This window comes from Ipomoea nil, unplaced genomic scaffold, assembly GCF_001879475.1.
Source record: "Ipomoea nil cultivar Tokyo-kokei standard unplaced genomic scaffold, Asagao_1.1 scaffold2480, whole genome shotgun sequence".
NCBI classification, from domain to species: Eukaryota; Viridiplantae; Streptophyta; class Magnoliopsida; order Solanales; family Convolvulaceae; genus Ipomoea; species Ipomoea nil.
In genome coordinates, this window is record NW_017618908.1 from 4,342,677 (window position 1) to 4,361,885 (window position 19,209).

Here is a 19,209-nt window from a genome sequence, read left to right on the forward strand (position 1 = left end):
GTGTTGGACTTGCTTGGGGACACGGGGCTGCTTGGGGCAAAACCGTGTGATACACCCATGGATCAAGGTGTGAAGTTATTGGCAGGAGAAGGGGAGCCGTTTGAAGACCCGGAGAGGTACAGGAGGTTAGTGGGAAAACTGAACTATCTCACGATCACCCGTCCAGATATTGCGTTTCCAGTGAGTGTGGTTAGTCAGTTCATGAGTGCACCGACCCAGACTCACTGGGAAGCGGCGGTTCGGATTGTGAAATATTTGAAAGGTGCTCCTGGAAAAGGAATTCTTTATGCTGACCACGGGTACATGCGTGTTGAGGCGTTCTCCGATGCAGACTGGGCTGGGTCACCAGGTGACAGGAAGTCTATGACAGGTTATTGTGTGTTTGTAGGAGGCAACTTGGTCTCGTGGAAGAGTAAGAAGCAGAATGTGGTGTCGCGCTCGAGTGCTGAATCAGAATACCGGGCTATGGCTCATGTGGCGAGCGAAATAGTCTGGGTGCGTAACATTCTAAAAGAAGTGGGTGTTGAAGTTAAGTTACCGGTAGATTTGTGGTGTGATAACTGTGCTGCCATACACATCGCAAATAATCCGGTCTTTCACGAGCGGACGAAGCATATTGAAGTGGACTGCCATTTTATACGGGAAAAAGTGGAGCAAGGACTAATATCACTTACACATGTTCGGAGCGGTGATCAACTGGCTGACATATTCACGAAAGGGTTGTGTAAGAATCGGGTTTCATATATATGTAACAAGTTGGGCATGTTTGATATCTATGCTCCAACTTGAGGGGGAGTGTTAGTAGGTTGTTAGAGGGATCCTCCTAACTACCCATTTGAATTTCGAAATGAGTGGTTAGGAGTATCCATTGCCTTGTATATAAGCGGAGGCTTTCTTTGTTCTCGACACAGTGTTAATGTTTCACAGTGCAATATACACACTTCACTTTAGAGCTTAACAGAAGTCAATGGACCTCACTCCGTCTTTCTAAATTTCTCAAGAACCAGTAACTAGTGAAAGAGGCATTTAGGCTTTTTACTCTAATCAACCTGACACGGATACCATTATAGGAATTATTAGGCAGTCGTCTGGGAGTTGACGAAGAGTCACTGCCTGCATGTGTACTAATAGGCCTAAAGTTTTCAATGTAGTGCCCTTGATGATACTTATTCACACTTCTGAAGTTAAGTTAAAGTAAAGATGACATTGGTATTACATTACCATGCTATTTCTTTTTCTTTTTCTTTTTGTTTCCCTCGATAAAATTTAGATAAATATGCTACTCAACTAAATGAGATTAATTGCGGAGTTTTATTATTTTGAAATGGCTTCATAAGGTATAAGTGTGATATCTATCCATTTTATTCACCTGATGCTCTAGTAAATTTTTTATTTTTTATATCCTGAACTCTTAATTTATTTTGGGGGTTTAGGTCATTGCAGGTATTTGTGTATTGGTTTGGGTTGTAAACATTGGTCATTTTGGTGATCCTGCCCATGGTGGCTTCCTACGAGGTGCAATACATTACTTTAAGGTATGTGAATTAGGTTTATCAATGTAGTGCACTTCACTATGTTATACTGTAATTACGGTGATAATTACAGTGGAAACTAATAATAAAAGAAACTACTAAAAGATTTAAGAAAAAACTCAACTAGAAACTAGCAAATAAAGTTATGGGAAAATCGCACCTATGGCTTCTAATTTCACCTATGGAACCTTATTTACTAGTTCAATTCTTTCCCTAGTCTTGTTATTATTAATTATGTCAATTGAATGCAACATATATTCCCAATTAGATCCCTCATTCCAAATTAAATCCTACATTCAATATTGACATTAAATTAGTGCAATAACCATAATTTTACACATAAGCCTTTAATAATTACTATACATTGAGGCCTTAGTTATATGTAAAATATGGACTCATCTCTGAACTATTTCTAAATTTAAATTCCCTAATATTAGACCGATACTTAAAATCCAAATATATAAGTGAAAAACATGAAAAGTGTGTATATGGTGCAAACAATTGCTAACCGGGGAGAGATTGGAATGTTGCCATCTTGTTGAATCTGCCGCCATAAATGATTCCAAAATATTCTATCCTGATGGCATTGGTGCCCGGAGATGGAAGTTAGGATAATGAATCTGTTTTGAGGTGACATTTGATGTGAAAGAAGCTGGGTTTTAATGGTGGTTATCTTTGACACATGGTTTTCATGTTCTAAATATTCTTTCGTTACCATTTTGTATAGTATTAGTATCCTGTACCAGAACTAGTTAGTGGCTCAACTTTTCTAAGTAATGGGTAAAAGGATAGAACATCTTTCTTTTGAGGCGAATTCTAACATTTGCATGTATTTTATTTGGACCTCTTACCTTAATGTTTATAAGTAATTGTAATGTTGATATTTCTTTTGCTTGTTTAGATTGCGGTTGCACTTGCTGTTGCTGCAATTCCTGAAGGGCTTCCTGCAGTTGTTACAACGTGAGCATTGAACTCCTGTTTCAGATATTGTGAAATGGTGTTGCTGTGTTGGAAAATAACAAAAGACTCATCTGAAACTCTTAGCATCCTCCTCATGTATCACTTGCATAGGGCTTCTTGTTTTCATATTGAATACTCAATGTTGCTTTCTTCAATTTGTACAGCTGTCTGGCTCTTGGAACAAAAAGAATGGCTCGGTTAAATGCTATTGTCAGGTCCCTACCATCAGTAGAAACCTTAGGCTGCACAACTGTGATTTGCAGTGACAAGACTGGCACTTTGACTACAAACATGATGTCTGTGTCAAAGGTGAAAACCTTATGAATTATTAGACATTCTTTCATGATGTTAAAAGCTTGTCTCTTATGTGGTCTCTTCCAATCAGACATTTCTTATCTGATTCTTTTGATGTCTAACATGATGTCTGTGCCAAATGTGATAACCTTGTGAATCATAGGCATTTTGTCATCACCTTGCACTCTGCTCCAAGTAGTTTATTGGATGTGTTTGTAGGAGCCATTCGGTCTGTGGTATTATGTGTTTTTATTGATGGTGTTTGTCCGAAAGGGTATCGGTGAGCCTTAGAAATGCTGTGTTATTATGGGCCTCTGTGGTTTTGTTTAATATTTCCTAATCTTTTACGTTTATTTGAATATGTTGCATTGAGTCATTTTCCCTCAGTTCTATAATGAGACTGATGCTAATGTCCTGTGCTATTCCTTTTCATGCATTTTAATATGGCTTGAAAAAATTTAGAAGGGATCTCTATGTGAGGTTAGATTGTGGGGTGTCATTGATATGTTATTTTGCCTTTCCAGATTTGTGTGCTTCACTCTGTGAGTCATGGTCCAGATGCTGTTGAGTACTGCGTTAGTGGCACAACATATGCTCCCGAGGGATTTATTTTTGGCAGCACAGGTGTCCAGGTGCTTTTATTGTTAGTTCTATTATCTTTCCTATAAAACAATTTAATTTTGCTGAAATTGACTTCTCATGTAAGTCAGAACATAACATCACAATATTTGGAATAAATTTCTGGCATACAACATTTCTTTTTATTTATTTATATCTTTTTTTATGTTATACTATGCTATATCTGAAAATAAAGGTTATTTAGTTGCTCATAAACCTTGGTTCTTAACATCTAATTTGTTGAAAAATTTTGACCCTTAAAGTATTCTGTTTTTGTAGGAGTTTTAAAGAGTAGATACTAGCTAAGTATTTGATGATAGGACACTTCTAGATTCTTTCTTTCAAGTTAGCTGTGGCTGTGAGATTGACCCTTATCATCATGATTTTCTGTATTTGCCAGAAATTGTTCTATATAATATGTATAATATATTGCGGGCATGTAAAGCCAGTAGATTGGTAAATGGAGTTTGTGAGGAACCTCTATTAAACATACTATTTCATTTGAATTTGGCTTATAGGTGTCCTGCACTCCTGTGAACTCTCTCCTTTAGGAAGAGGTGACACATTAAAATTTCAAGACCTCTTTGTTTTTAATGAACGCCTAAGACATGGTTGAAACTTGAAAATAGAAATTTTGTAAATGAAGCTATGTTAGGAGGAGCTTATTTTCAGCTGATCTATTGTTGCATGCATTTATGCCGATTTTCTACTGTGCTTGCAGAGGCCTATAAAAGAACATGTGGTTCTATGGAAAGTTGTTTTGAGCTTATTTTCATAAGCTATTTCAAGGAGCTTACTGAAATAAGTCGAAAAACACTTTGAATGCAGTTAAAATGGCAAACTATTATCAGTTGTTTTGAGCTTATTGAAAGGAGCTTACATTAAAAGTGTTTATTTTAAGCTGATTATCAAAACTGGGCCTAAATCCTATAGTTGCATAACCAATGAGCTCTCAAGATCTTGGAATGAGTTTAGATATGATTGGCAATCTTTGATTTTTTTTTTTCGTTGTTTGTAGTCAGCAATTGCTTAAGCATTTGTTCCAAACAGAAAAATCAGATGGGGTTTTGGTCGTATTTAGTATATAAACATATAAAATACACATTAATGTTTGGTTGTCTTAAAAAGTACATACTATTGAAAAAGTATTAGTTGCTGGCAATTTGTCAGTGTCTCCTTCTGATTTTTCAATTATTGCTGCATCCTTATATTTTACTATATTACAGCTTGAGATTCCTGCACAATCTCCTTGCCTCCTCCATATTGCAATGTGTTCAGCTCTTTGCAATGAGTCTGTCTTACGATACAATCCTGACAAGAAGGCTTATGAGAAGATTGGTGAGTCAACTGAAGTTGCTCTTCGTGTGTTGGCTGAAAAGGTTAGTATTGACCTTAGAATTAGAGAATTACCTTTAAGTTTTCAGTATATATATTTTGATAGTTGTAAATAATGACAGAACTGACCATATTACTTCTCTAATTAATTGCTGTCAGATTGGTCTTCCTGGTTTTGATTCTATGCCATCTGCACTAGATATGCTAAGCAAGCATGAACGTGCTTCCTATTGCAACCGTTATTGGGAGAGCCAATTTAAAAAGGTTTGTGTGTTTCTCTTTATAATGGTTTTTTATTTTTATTTTATTTTATTTTTTGTATCGGTTTATTTTAATTTATTTTTTAATAAAAAGTATAGCTTAGAAAACTGTATTTCTTTTCTAGGCCATATAGCATATATTTGCAAACTTTTGACTAAAAATCTGATGGCTTTCAGGTATCCTCCTTGGATTTTTCTCGGGACCGTAAAATGATGAGTGTACTTTGCAGCAGGAAGCAGATGGCCATTATGTTTTCTAAAGGTGCACCAGAAAGCATACTTTCTAGATGCACCAGTATTCTGTGCAATGATGATGGTTCTACTATTCCTCTTACCGCAAATATGAAAGCCCAGTTAGAATCAAGATTTGACAGGTTAGGCTTATTCACTTTAGACTTTAAATGCTATTGCACATCCTTCTAGATATATTAGATTTGCATATTCCCTATGCAAGTTGGCATTTGGATTGTCTCCTTGTCTTGTTTGGAGATGCAGATCATTTTTTTTGTTTCAGTTTTGCAGGAAAAGAAACTCTAAGATGCCTTGCTCTAGCCTTGAAAAGGATGCCTATAGGCCAACAATCTCTCTCATTCGATGATGAAAAAGACCTCACATTTCTTGGATTGGTATGCTGTCTCTTCTGTAGAAAACAATTTAATCAGTACTTAATATGAGCTCCAATCATAATGATTTACAGAATGTACTCACTCACCTTGGCTGAAGATTTGTACTCCATATATTCATTTATTTTTTGATACTAAAGGGAATGTTGATTGAACATATCAACATAAGTCTTCCTACCTTGAGTCACAGGCATTCCGCATTTGCCGCCGGACTGCAAGGTTTTTGGTATATATATATATATATATATATATATATATATATATATATATATATATATATATATATTTGAATAGAAAATGTTGATTGAAAATAAGTCTTCCTACCTTGAGTCACAGGCATTCCACATTTGCCACCGGGCTACAAGGTTTTTGGTAGATATATATTTATTTGAATAGTGGGGTTCTCTTTGTACCCTGCACTAGAAATTTTATAACTCATGAATGGCTTAATGTTTGGCTTCTAACACTAAACTGCATGTCAATGTTATATTTTGTACTATTATTTAATTCTCTAAATGAGGGATGATTTATTATTAATCTTGCAGTGATATGTAATGCTTTAAAGTTATGTTTTCGTTATTGATGTCTCTTTTGTTTCTTATGTTTATCCCTTTCAACAATTCAAAGGTGGGAATGCTTGATCCACCAAGGGAGGAAGTAAGAAATGCCATCCTTTCATGTATAACAGCTGGGATACGTGTAATAGTTGTCACTGGAGATAACAAGGTAACCCAATGGTCTGCCATTTCTTGAATATTATTAGTTGGACTTGTTTATGATAATTGCTCAATTTGAATTATACTTTTAGGCCACAGCTGAATCATTGTGCCAGAAGATTGGTGCCTTTGATCACTTGGGAGATTTTGATGGACTTTCTTATACTGCTACTGAGTTTGAAGAACTTCCAGCATCACAGAAGGTAGTGGCATTGCAAAGAATGACACTTCTATCCAGGTGAGCTCTCCCCTTTCTGATTATTTTTCTTTTTTCATGAGATGTTAGACCTTTAGTGCTGAAAATTTCTTTTTCCTTTACTGGACATAAAGTAGGCATCCTTTATCCAAGAAATTAGGATGATATAAGGATACTTCCTGCAGTTGATGATATGTGCTTTTCTTTGTTAGGGTTGAACCATCTCATAAAAGGATGCTAGTTGAAGCCTTACAAAATCAAAATGAAGTGGTAGGTGTTATGCATATTTCTATTGTCAGGTTGATGCTGATTATTTTTTACACTGAAAATATACTGTAGATATTGCTGCTTCCAGAGTTGCTTTGCATTTTGTCTTCTAGTAGAATATTATTTTTTTTTTTGGTGTCAACCACACATTGTGGTCCGGGTCTTTCTCTGTCCGTTTAATGGTCCAGGTCCACCCGGTTCGCTTCGAGAGGCACAGAAGCTGGCCCAAAGGGAATCGTCACTTGTGAGAATCGAACCCGGGTTATCTCGGAATTCACCCCCACAAAGAGAGCTCATTTGCCACTTGAGCTAACCTGTTGGGTTACTAGTAGAATATTATGGATATACCTTTTGGCTACCTCTTAAACTATAGCTTATTATAGATTATTACTCTATGCTTGAGTGAGCCAATGGCAGTGAACCGCCTTAAAACAATGAATATTGCTGCATTTCTAAGAACCAAACCTCTTCTTGCTTGGTGTGTTGTTGATGTAAGAGAAGTTTGCAGAAAGCCAAATGTGCACTTAATTGAGGTAGTTGAGGAAGAAGAATAATCTTGGTATTCAATGTAGGATTCTTCAGGCATAACCCCCCACCCCAAAAACAGGTAAACAGGAAATGGATCTCAAGAACTCAAAGATATAACTAGATCAGTAGATCATTAAATTCATAAATCATAATTCAACTTTGTAAAAGGTTATCAATTATTCATAATTCTGAACTTGCCAAAACTAATCTTCAAATTTTAGGATTGAGATTCAAATTCGGGAAACTACCTATTACTTGACTTGTTGGACAAGTAGGACTTCAATAACTTGAAAACTACTAAAATATCTTACTATCAGACCTAAGGTGGAAGCTGCTGGAAAAATGCTGCTAAGCATCTACCAAATTACCCGACTTTAAAAACTAAACTGCTATGAAAATTAATGAGCTGCTTCTAAAACTAAAAATGACGAATAACTTTGAGGTATAGTACTCAAAAGCTTCAAACATTTAAAATTTCAAATTTTCTGGATAATTCTATTGTCCTGTTACTGGAGAATGTTAATCCGCATCTTCTAGTCTTCTTTAGAGCTTGACTGCCCACCTGCACGTAGACTAGTTTGGATGAGGCAATCTGCTCTTCAAGGCTAGTGTCATCTTGTGTGCTGTTAAATATTGGCTAAATTATTTGTGGCCTTTTTGATTGATTTCACTATTTTGGTCATTCTTAGTAACTTTTCCCATTTGAAAAATGAAAATAATTATATGAAAGGTACTCCAGCTATTAGTGCTTTCAGTTCCATGCATGTGACATTGGCTTATTATCTCTTTGTGTGGGTTTTATTCTTTAGTATCTTGAAAGGAATGAATTCTTCACTTTAATTCTTTTCTTAAGGTTGCAATGACTGGAGATGGAGTCAATGATGCACCTGCACTCAAGAAAGCAGACATTGGGGTTGCCATGGGATCAGGAACAGCTGTTGCAAAGGTATTCCTTCTTTTAGAGCATCTTATCTCAAGTGATGCATATGAAAAGCTGAGAATGAACATTGATGCCTAGCATTCCAAAGAACATAGGCCTGAGCATAGTCCTTATTTAATTGGTAGTCCATTGAGGTGGCCTTATGTGCAGCACAAGAAGAAATTTTCCCAGTGTTGTGGTACTTTTCAAGAGGGGCATTATAATAGTGGTTCCGGTCATTATAATTAAAGTGGATAACCTTTTTTTTTTTTTTTTTTAGTACGAAGTGGATAACCTTTGACTTACTAGGTACTACTATATATGCTTTGTTACTTTCTAAGCTACATATTTTAGACAAATACTCAAATACCCTTCATGTGTTGTGTGCAACTGGAATTCTATGTAGATTTGAATTATTGGATTATAATTCAAATGAATTTTTGGATGTAATGTAAGAGATGTATTGCCGTAATTATTTATGGGTTTGATAAATATCTGCATGTCCTGGTTATAAGACAGGGCCATGCTGTCTGGAGTACATTAATACTGCCTAGCTATCAGTACCTCATCACTTCAGAGGCTTAAGTATAAACTCTTTTCAACCTCAAGTCATTGGACTTTATGGTTGTATTCTTGGAAAAGCTAAAACAGCACTAAAAGTGAACTTTCCTGTTTATATAAATATTTTGACAGAGTCCACTCAGTCCAGTTGCATAGAGTTCATTTGAAAGGTTGTCAAGACAGTCTGAACTAGTTGCCAATGTCAAGGCAGGCTCTATTATCAACATATTCAGATATTCTATGCGATTTTCCTAAATTGATAGAAGAATATACATACATAAATAAATAGCAGTAAAGACTATCCTGCCTACCCTTATTATAAAGATGACATTTGTCTGTTTTTCCCTTCTTACTTATTGATAATCTTCTGCATTTTTATGATTTGGCTATGTTGTGATTTTGTTCAAACATTTTTACTTACATTCTATGCTATGCTATGAACTTTCAGAGTGCTTCAGATATGGTTTTGGCAGATGACAATTTTGCCTCAATTGTTGCGGTAAACTTTATATATGCTTGTAAAGCTGGAAGGTTTCTATCATATATTCTGTTGTGTCACAGTAATTTTTCTACTCTAAGCAGGCTGTTGCTGAGGGGAGGGCTATATTTAACAACACAAGGCAATTCATCAGATACATGATATCTTCAAACATTGGTGAAGTAGTCTGCATTTTTGTGGCAGCTATGCTTGGAATACCTGACACACTTGCGCCAGTGAGTCTTTCTTTGCAGCTGATGTTTTCTTCCGTGTTTAGTTACAACCAATTTGTTGTAGTTACCATAATTATTACGTATCAAAGAAATTGTTTTACTAACCAACTGATTAACCAATAACCATTCACTGTTAGGTTATGAATTCTAACCTTGAACCACCTCTTTGAAAACAGAGGAAATGTTCCTAACTTGCTACATGACTACATCTTTCTCCTATGAACCCTAGGAGATATTAGGCACTGAATTGGCACCCTTCATAGGCTTGACTAGTTCTAATTTTCTGTTTTCAACTTCACTTTTAATGATTTTAGACTTTTTAATGGAATAAGTTATGCCAATTGACTTGCTATTGTTGTGGGTAACTATGCTGCTTGGATGTATAAGAAAGTATTGTGTTAATTTACAGGTCCAGTTGCTGTGGGTAAATTTGGTTACTGATGGTTTGCCTGCCACTGCCATTGGGTTCAATAAACAAGACTCGGATGTTATGAAGACTAAACCTCGCAAGGTATCCCCCTTCTTAGTGTACCAGGACTTGATTTAACATTGCTGTTTTGGCCTCTTTCATCTTTGCTATATTTCTGCTTTTACTTCTGCTTTTTAGAAATATTTTTATTACATTATAACTTTAAAAAGGCTTGACTTTGTTTTACTAATTTATTTTATTGAAATAAGTTGATCTGTAACCTGTCTTATGAGCGTGAAATTTTAACCCTTCTCTTTTGAGGATAGTCTGCCAATGTTTCACCCGTGAACCTGTTACAATGACAGGTTAATGAAGCAGTTGTTACTGGGTGGCTGTTCTTCCGATATCTAGTTATTGGAGGTAACATGGGTGCCTTTGCGTACTTTATACCCTGTGCTTTATATAATTTGGTTAGTGGTCAAACAGTGTGTTTACCCTATTTTTAAAATTTCAGCATATTCTTTAATAAAGCCATAAAGGTTGATTTTAAATGGAAGTATGAACTAGCAATTGGAGCAAATTCCACTTTTAGTCTTTGACTATTATGGCATTGCTACATTGCATCCTTGGCTTTCATTTGCTTGCCACAATTAGTCATTTTAAAATTATGTTATTCCACCATTTAATAAATATATGACTAACATGTAATTTCATCATTCAATTAAAAGATCTTACAAGAGAGGGAGATAAATTATATATTGGGGCAAGAGGCTTGAATGATAAAATTACATGAAAAATTAAATGCCATTTTAAAGCTTTAATGTTATAAAATTTCATCATTTTCTTAATAAAGTCTCATATAACTACTTTCCTAATGATTTCTAGAGTCTCCACGACTCCAGTCCACTTGTTACTTATTTTTATTATTGCTTGGTGATTATTCCCAAAAATCAACTACTAGTTGGATGCTGATTTTTCTGTTTTTCTTTGCTGTTGTGCTCTGTGGTCAAATGATCCACTCTTTTTTTTTTTTGAAAATATCCGTACTCTTTTTAATGAAGCTAAAATGTGTAAAATTTATACAAGGCAAAACCAAAATGTAGAAAATAGAAAATGAATGATTCTCACAACCTTTTCACTGTTTTGTAATACAAATGCCATGCCTCTTGTAATAACAATTGACCTGTTTTGATGTGGTTAGTTGTCTGTTTTTTTTTTTTTTTTTTGGTGCTTATCAATTGAAATTTCGATTTATGCAGCATATGTTGGGCTAGCCACTGTAGCAGGATTCATTTGGTGGTTTATTTATTATGATAATGGGCCTAAACTCCCATACAGTGAATTGGTAAGTTTTACAGCAGTCAAGATGGTTAAAGGTGTTTGTTCAGTCATTATTGTGTGGACCACGGTCCAAAAAATACATAAAGTACATTATTCTAACTCATAAAATACAATATTCTAACACAAAGTACATTATTCTAATTCATAAAATACATTATCTTATCTCAGAAATTTCATTATTCTAACACATAAAGTACATTATACATTATTCTAACTCATAAAATATATTATCTTATCCCAGAAATATCATTATTCTAACACATAAAGTACATTATTCTAACTCATAAAATACATTATATTATCGCAGAATGTTCATTATTCTAACACAAATTATACTAATTCAAAATTTAGAGTAGGGCATGACACAAAATCTGGATTGAGGCTCTTAACCCCTCTAAAGTCTCACATAATTTTCTTGTTGGGCATGCATTTTATTACTAAGTATGCTGTTACTCCTTTCAGTATGAAGGCTATCTGGATGTCCATGAATCATATTTTATAAATGTCAATTTTTCATGGTATAATTGCAGATGAATTTTGACAGTTGTTCAACAAGGGAAACTACCTATCCTTGCAGCATATTCAGTGATCGGCAGCCATCAACTATTGCAATGACAGTGCTTGTTGTTGTTGAGATGTTTAATGCACTGAATAATCTCAGTGAAAATCAATCCCTGCTGTGAGTACTCAACACTAAAATTCAATTTGACTTCTAATTTTTCCAATTTTCCCTTGTGTTCATAGAAACTATAACAAGATCATTGTGTCATTGTATAGAAGTCAAATTGATCAATAGCTTCATTGGACAGTTAATAGGTCAAACATGAGACAAATCATTCTTGCTCTGTACAACACCCAAATCATGAGTTGCCTTCATAATATCTTGCTTAGGAAATGTTCTATAACAAATTACTTTGTAGGAGGAAATCTAATTGAAAACTTTGTTACTGTTATCCTTTCTAGATATAGCACTTCAGTTTGAACCATGGGAACACATTGATGTTTCTGATCTGCATTCACTGTAACCTTTTTCCTACTGCCCCTAAGCCTCTTGTCTCCTATCACCGTCCTGCATATGATCAATGTTGTAGAAGACGCTAGGCGCTAGTTGGGCGCCCGAGGGTGCCTGGTGCCTAGCGCCTAGAGCGCCTAGGCGCCTCCTAGGTGGTCGAGTAATTCGAGTATATCGTATCTACTTTTCTCACTTAGGGATGTGAGTTGTTAGACTATTATAATCCCACAAACTAGTCAGCTACATATGTTAGATGGTTAGTTGAGTACATGGCTGGAGGAATATAGAAGAGGAGCAACCGAGCAGGCAAAAAAAACCACTCGGCGGAGTTGGGCGCCTAGTCGGCCGCCCAACTAAAATCTGCCTAGGGCTGAAATCGCCTCGACCTAGGGGCCCCTAGGCGGCCTCGTAGGCCGATTTTTACAATACTACATATAAACATATGGGATTACATATGTTTGGGATTACATACATTTTTGTTTTTGGTTTTGTTTTTGTTTATTTAAAAAGTAATTCACTATTTTCTTTATCTATTTTAGTGTCATCCCCCCGTGGAGTAATTTTTGGCTTGTTGGTTCAATTATACTGACGATGCTGCTTCATGTACTCATTCTGTATGTGCAGCCATTATCCGTTCTTTTCTCTGTAAGTTGGGATCTTTTTCTTGCAAGTTCTTTGATTGTTCATTCAGTCTTATATTTCAGTTTGACATCTGTTTATGGATCGTAATCTATATGTGATGTAGGTGACACCACTTAGTTGGGCAGAGTGGACTGTTGTGTTATATCTTTCATTTCCTGTAAGTCTCTTCAAAATCATTACTTCATTATTGTTAAAGCAGTGAGTTACCTCTATAGCTCTCTCTTATTCTGTGTGTCTATAGAGCTAGTCAACTACTCCTTAAATATAAGAAGAGTCTGAATTGATATGGTAAGCAGATATTTAGATCCCTAAAATATGGGATAGTCAATCACAGAGAATATTCTCCCAATATTCTATAACACTCTCCCTCAAGTTGGAGCAAAGATATTGATCATGCCCAACTTGTTACACAAATAACTAACTCTGGTTCCAGTAAGGGCCTTCGTGAATAAGTCCCCAAGTTGTTCTCCTGTCTTCACAAATCCTGTGGAGATTAACCCTTGTTGTATCTTCTCACGTACAAAATGACAGTCAATTTCTATGTGCTTAGTTCGTTCATGGAACACCGGGTTTGATGTAATATGAAGAGCAGCTTGGTTATCACACCATAGCTTTGCAGGAATTGGAGCTTTGAAACCAGACTCATACAAAAGGTTGTGTATCCACATCACTTCACTTGTTGATTGTGCCATCGCTCTATATTCAGACTCTGCACTCGAACGAGATACTACACTCTGCTTCTTACTTTTCCAGGAAACCAGATTACCTCTAAAGAAAACACAATATCCAGTGGTTGATCTACGATCCTCTTTGGAACCTGCCCAATCTGCATCAGTAAAACACTCAATCCGAGTGTGACCATGATTCTTATACAAGATTCCGTGTCCCGGGGCTTCCTTTAAGTAACTCAAGATGTGCTCTACAGCTGCCCAGTGATCAATAGTCGGAGATGACATGTACTGACTCAAAACGCTAACCGGGTATGCAATATCTGGACGGGTTACGGTCAAGTAATTTAGCTTCCCAACCAATCTCCTATACCTCTCAGGATCTTCAAACAATTCCCCCTCCTTTGTCAATTGCAAGTTCGGTATCATGGGAGTATTGCATGGTTTAGTCCCTAGTTTTCCTGTTTCAGAGAGTAAGTCAATAACATATTTTCGTTGAGATAGTAATATGCCTGTTTTGCTCCTCATAACTTCGATACCCAGGAAATACTTCAGTGGTCCCAAATCTTTTGTTTGGAATTGACTATGAAGAAATGACTTGAGAGACAAAATCCCTTCGGTGTCGTTCCCTGTAATGACAATGTCATCTACATAAACCACCAACCAGATGATACCTGTTTTGGACCACTTGTAGAACATGGAATGATCCGATTTGCCTTTCACCATCCCAAAATTCTCAACAACCTGACTAAACTTGCCAAACCATGCACGTGGACTTTGTTTCAGCCCATACAACGATCGCCGAAGACGACATACTTTCCCAGACTCCCCCTGAGCAACAAACCCAGGAGGTTGCTCCATGTACACCTCTTCATGAAGATCCCCATGCAAAAATGCGTTCTTGATATCAAGCTGATGCAAAGGCCAATCATGAATGGCAGCCATTGAGATGAGTAACCTAACAGAAGTAAGCTTAGCCACAGGTGAAAAGGTGTCAGAATAATCAACTCCATAAGTTTGGGCATATCCTTTAGCCACAAGACGGGCTTTCAATCGAGCCACAGACCCATCAGAATTGACTTTGACAGTAAACACCCATTTACAACCAATAGGTCTTTTACCTGCAGGCATAGTGACCAACTCCCAAGTACCGTTGTGATCCAAAGCGTTCATCTCTTCAAGCATGGCATTTCGCCACCCAGGATGGGACAAGGCGTCCCTAACAGTCTTAGGAATGGATATAGAATCAAGGGAAGCAATGAAAGAACACGAGACAGGTGACAGCCTATCATATGATGCAACAGAGGATATAGGATAAGTACAACTACGTTTACCTTTCCGGGTAGCAATCGGACGTTCATCAACCAAGACTGGATCAGATGACACAGAGGTGGTGTCAGGGCATGGAGCCGAATCTGGAAGGGGAGCGGGAGGCGGTGCCGGTACGAGTGTGTCAGGCCGAGGTCGACGAGAATACACATGTAAGACAGGAGGGGTAGGAACAGACGCCGTGACCGTATACATCAATATATCTTCCTCCTCCCCCTTACGAACAACCTCTGGAGGTGAAGGAAAGAAAGGGACGTCCTCATGAAAGGCAACATCAATGGAAACAAGAAACCTTCGAAGTTCAGGAGAGTAACACCTATACCCTTTTTGCACACGGGAATATCCAAGAAACACACACTTCAAAGACTTGGGATCTAACTTGGTGACATGGGGACGGACATCCCGAACGAAGCATACACAGCCAAATATACGCGGGTCAACATGGAACAAAGGTTTTGAAGGAAACAGAGTGTGGAAAGGTGTTTTCCCACCCAAGACCGCAGAGGGCATCCGATTGATCAAGAAACAGGCTGTGGAAACGGCATCAGCCCAAAACTGCTTGGGAACCCCCATTTGAAACATCAAGGCTCTTGCAGTTTCAAGCAGATGCCGATTTTTGCGCTCAGCGACCCCATTTTGAGAAGGTGTATCAACACAAGAGGACTTATGTAACATACCATTCTGACGCATATAAGAGACAAAAGGGAGCGAAAAATATTCTTTAGCATTGTCACTACGTAAGATTTTGACAGGAACATTAAATTGAGTCTTAATTTCAACGCAGAATCCACAAAACACCTCAAAAAGTTCAGAACGAGACTTCAGTAGGTATAACCATGTGATTCGAGAAAAATCATCAACAAACGTAACAAAATATTTAAAACCGAGTTTAGAGGTCACAGAACACGGACCCCAAATATCAGAATGCACTAACTCAAACGGAAAAGAAGCTCGTTTGTAAACCCTAGGACTCAAAGGCACACGATGGTGCTTGGACAACTGACACGACTCACAATGTAAAGAAGACAAACTTGAAAACTGCGGACACAATTTCTTCAACAAGGGTAGGGAAGGATGCCCCAGACGACAATGAGCTTCTATTGGAGTGACAACACCCGAACAAGCAACCGGCTCCCGCTTCGTGGCGTCAAGAACGTAGAGGCCCCCAGACTCGCGCCCCTTACCAATAACCCTCTTCGTCAAAAGATCCTGAAACAGACAATAATCAGGGAAGAACGTAACAGAACAGTTTAAAGTACGGGTAAGTTGGCTGACCGGAATTAAGTTGAATGAAAAATTAGGTAGATGCAAGACAGAAGACAAGGGGAGCGAAGGGATGGGCGTAATGAAACCGGACCCAAGAACATGAGAGGCAGAACCATCTGCTAAGGTAACGGGGGAACTAAGTGGGCGAGAAGAAAGCGTGGAAAACAAACTAGAGTTACCTGTCATATGATCCGTGGCACCCGAGTCTATGACCCACTTGGAGGAGGATGAGAGAAGGCACGTAGTTGCATTACCTGAGTCAGCAATAGCAGTGACTGAAGAGGATGAACGCTTTAAAGATTCTTGATACTGAGAGAACTTGGCAAACTCGTCGGCAGATACAGTGATCAACTTGGAAGATGCCTCAGGTGTGGATGCAGCATTAGCAGTCGGATTTCCTCGCTCCCTCAACCATCTCCTACAGTCCCGTTTTATGTGACCAGGCTTATGGCAATAGTGACACACAATACCACCAGAAGTGTATCCCTGGGAATTTTTTCCATTCCCACTGCGAGGATGACGGCCAACGAGAGCATTGTTGGATGGGATGGTAGCCTCAGGCACACTTGGTTGCGATTGCACCGACCGACTCAGACGTGGAAAAACATTAGCAAGAGAAGGGATGGCAGAGCTACTAAGAATTGCAGACCTCGCCGTGTCAAACTCAGAAGGGAGACCTGCCAAAAAACTCAGAACAGCCAATTGTTCACGTTGGTTTTGCTGCTCTTTAATGTCAGCGGTGAATGGCATAAGCTGATTAAGTGCCTCATAAGTCTTCTTAAATTCCATAAAGTATGTAGGGAGAGACAAATCATGTTTTTCAGCACGGAAAAAGGACTTACAAACATCATAAACACGAGTAATATTCCCTTTCCCAGCGTATAAGTATTCCAAATACTCCATCAACTCTTTAACAGAGGCACAATGACTAATGAACCCAACAATACCCTCATCAATGGAATTACGAATTTGTAGGAACAAACGGGCATCATCCCGTACCCAAGTAGAATCTTGGTCAGCCAAAGGTTTAGACAAGTGGTCACTTTTATCCAAACTAGTAAGATAAAGCTTAATGGCGTGAATCCATTCCAAGTAATTAGAGTCATTAAGCTTACAATCCGTGATTTTAGAATTAACAGGAACTATATCAGTGACAACCACAGACGTATTCCCAGCCATACCCACAAATTTAGGATCACAAACAGAGCAGAAAACACAAAAAAAAAACGGAGCCGAATGGTAACGAAAAAACCTGACTGTAGAATCGAAAAGACCGACGCAAAACTGGTCCAAACTGAGCCCGGAACCGAGATCCCCGAACTCAGGCGACCCTGGAAAGACCGGCCGGAAAAATTTCCGGTCGCCGGAGAGCCCTCACGCGGCGGCACGTGGCGGCGGCGGCGGCGGCTGTTTGTGGCGCGTGAGGGTCACGCGCAGGTCGTCTTGGCCTGAAAATTTCCCGGCAAGGTCGCCGGACGACGGCGAGTGGCGGTGGACCGGCGGTGAGAACAGGAGACGCCGGAAAAATTTTTTTTTTATTGCCCTGGCTCTGTTACCATGTTAAAGCAGTGAGTTACCTCTGTAGCTCTCTCTTATTCTGTGTGTCTATAGAGCTAGTCAACTACTCCTTAAATATAAGAAGAGTCTAACTGATATGGTAAGCAGATATTTAGATCCCTAAAATATGGGATAGTCAATCACAGAGAATATTCTCCCAATATTCTATAACAATTATAATAATCAATATTTCGAGAGTTCAGGCACAATTAGCAAAGACTTGCTATATTTCATAGTAAAAATTCAGTTCATCAGTTGCAACTATTTATCCTTTGTTTTCTATTTCTTCACTGCTTATAATATTTATCTGATGCAGGTAATAATTATTGATGAGATACTGAAATTCTTCTCTAGGAATTCAGGTAATGAACTTAATCTAAACCATGTCACCGATAATTTCATTTTCAATACTTCTACAAATCTTCTTCCAGCTCTACTTTGCATTTCACTTGTTACTGAATTTCACTCAGTACGGTGCTTTTGGTAATATTTTTGTCTAATATGCTCGTTCATCAAATATTGTGCCTCATTACCCGAAACTAGGGCTAGGAGGAAACTATTGCCTCATTTATAGTATTCAAAAAGTTCGCAACTTAAAAGGAGAATCTAGGCTTTGAAGCATCACGTCACGTTCTTTTTTGTAAATCGAATCTAATATTAGTGAAAATAAGGATGATAATACCCCTGTTTTTTTTTTTCTCCGAAACTGCTTGGTCTGGATTACTCATTCATTTTTTGGTGTATGTATCTAGGCATGAGATTCAAGTTTAGGTTCAGACGACCAGATATGCTCCCGAAAAGAGAAGTGCGTGACAAGTGACTGGATTTTGCGGACAATGAAAATTTACATGGGAGCGCAGATTTGATGTTTTTGCACAAAGTTGGAATACATATATATTTGGTTCTCAATATCCTTGGAGGTGATAAAAGAGAACTTCACAGTTCACACTACCTAATCCCAGACGAGTATTTGCTAACATGATTTTTTTTTTTTTTTTTTTTTGGAGGGGGATTATTGGCATTGGCTCTTTTGATTATACATAGAAAAGCACAAATAGCTGTTGATTATATTTATAATTTGGCTCCGTTGTAACACTTAATTCTTGTGGCTTCGTTGTAATCACTTATGTGGAGATTTTTGTAATTATATTTTAAAGGGGTTTTCTAAATTAATTTTTTTTTTTCCAATTTTGTACTATTATCTGGTGTGATTCAGGATACCAATATATTGTTGCTAATTCAAGAAATATAAACATTAATATAGGATCAAAATTAGGGATTTGCTTTATGGTCTAGTGGATACGAAGTCTTAAGACTTGCTTTTAGGATGTTGCTTTCACATTATATACCTACAGTTAAAAATTATGTACTTTTAGTTAATCGATTATGTACTTGCAAATAACTATGATAAGTATATAATCTGGATAATGCTTACAATTCGCATGGTGGATGCTGGTCCATGATA

General features: G+C 37.6%; 1 protein-coding gene across 2 annotated transcripts in view; it reads left to right on the top strand.

The window, feature by feature from the left end:
• The window catches only part of LOC109153030 (calcium-transporting ATPase 3, endoplasmic reticulum-type), a 30,028-nt gene extending 11,099 nt beyond the window's left edge, over positions 1–18,929 (top strand). Inside the window, exons 13-34 of one of the 2 annotated variants that reach the window (XM_019300755.1) lie at positions 1,434–1,535; positions 2,434–2,492; positions 2,657–2,801; positions 3,311–3,418; positions 4,631–4,783; positions 4,899–5,003; positions 5,177–5,373; positions 5,514–5,625; positions 6,250–6,348; positions 6,431–6,576; positions 6,747–6,804; positions 8,183–8,275; positions 9,258–9,308; positions 9,392–9,523; positions 9,930–10,031; positions 10,295–10,349; positions 11,189–11,274; positions 11,801–11,949; positions 12,822–12,927; positions 13,028–13,081; positions 18,061–18,106; positions 18,497–18,929. In XM_019300755.1, coding sequence (XP_019156300.1) covers positions 1,434–1,535; positions 2,434–2,492; positions 2,657–2,801; positions 3,311–3,418; positions 4,631–4,783; positions 4,899–5,003; positions 5,177–5,373; positions 5,514–5,625; positions 6,250–6,348; positions 6,431–6,576; positions 6,747–6,804; positions 8,183–8,275; positions 9,258–9,308; positions 9,392–9,523; positions 9,930–10,031; positions 10,295–10,349; positions 11,189–11,274; positions 11,801–11,949; positions 12,822–12,927; positions 13,028–13,081; positions 18,061–18,106; positions 18,497–18,564 — 2,226 coding nt within the window. In that variant the 3' untranslated portion in view covers positions 18,565–18,929. Of the gene's footprint in view, positions 1–1,433; positions 1,536–2,433; positions 2,493–2,656; positions 2,802–3,310; positions 3,419–4,630; positions 4,784–4,898; positions 5,004–5,176; positions 5,374–5,513; positions 5,626–6,249; positions 6,349–6,430; positions 6,577–6,746; positions 6,805–8,182; positions 8,276–9,257; positions 9,309–9,391; positions 9,524–9,929; positions 10,032–10,294; positions 10,350–11,188; positions 11,275–11,800; positions 11,950–12,821; positions 12,928–13,027; positions 13,108–17,917; positions 17,940–18,060; positions 18,107–18,496 lie in introns of those variants that run through there. The other variant, XM_019300756.1, reaches the window with a different exon arrangement.
• The last annotated feature ends 280 nt before the right edge of the window (positions 18,930–19,209 follow it).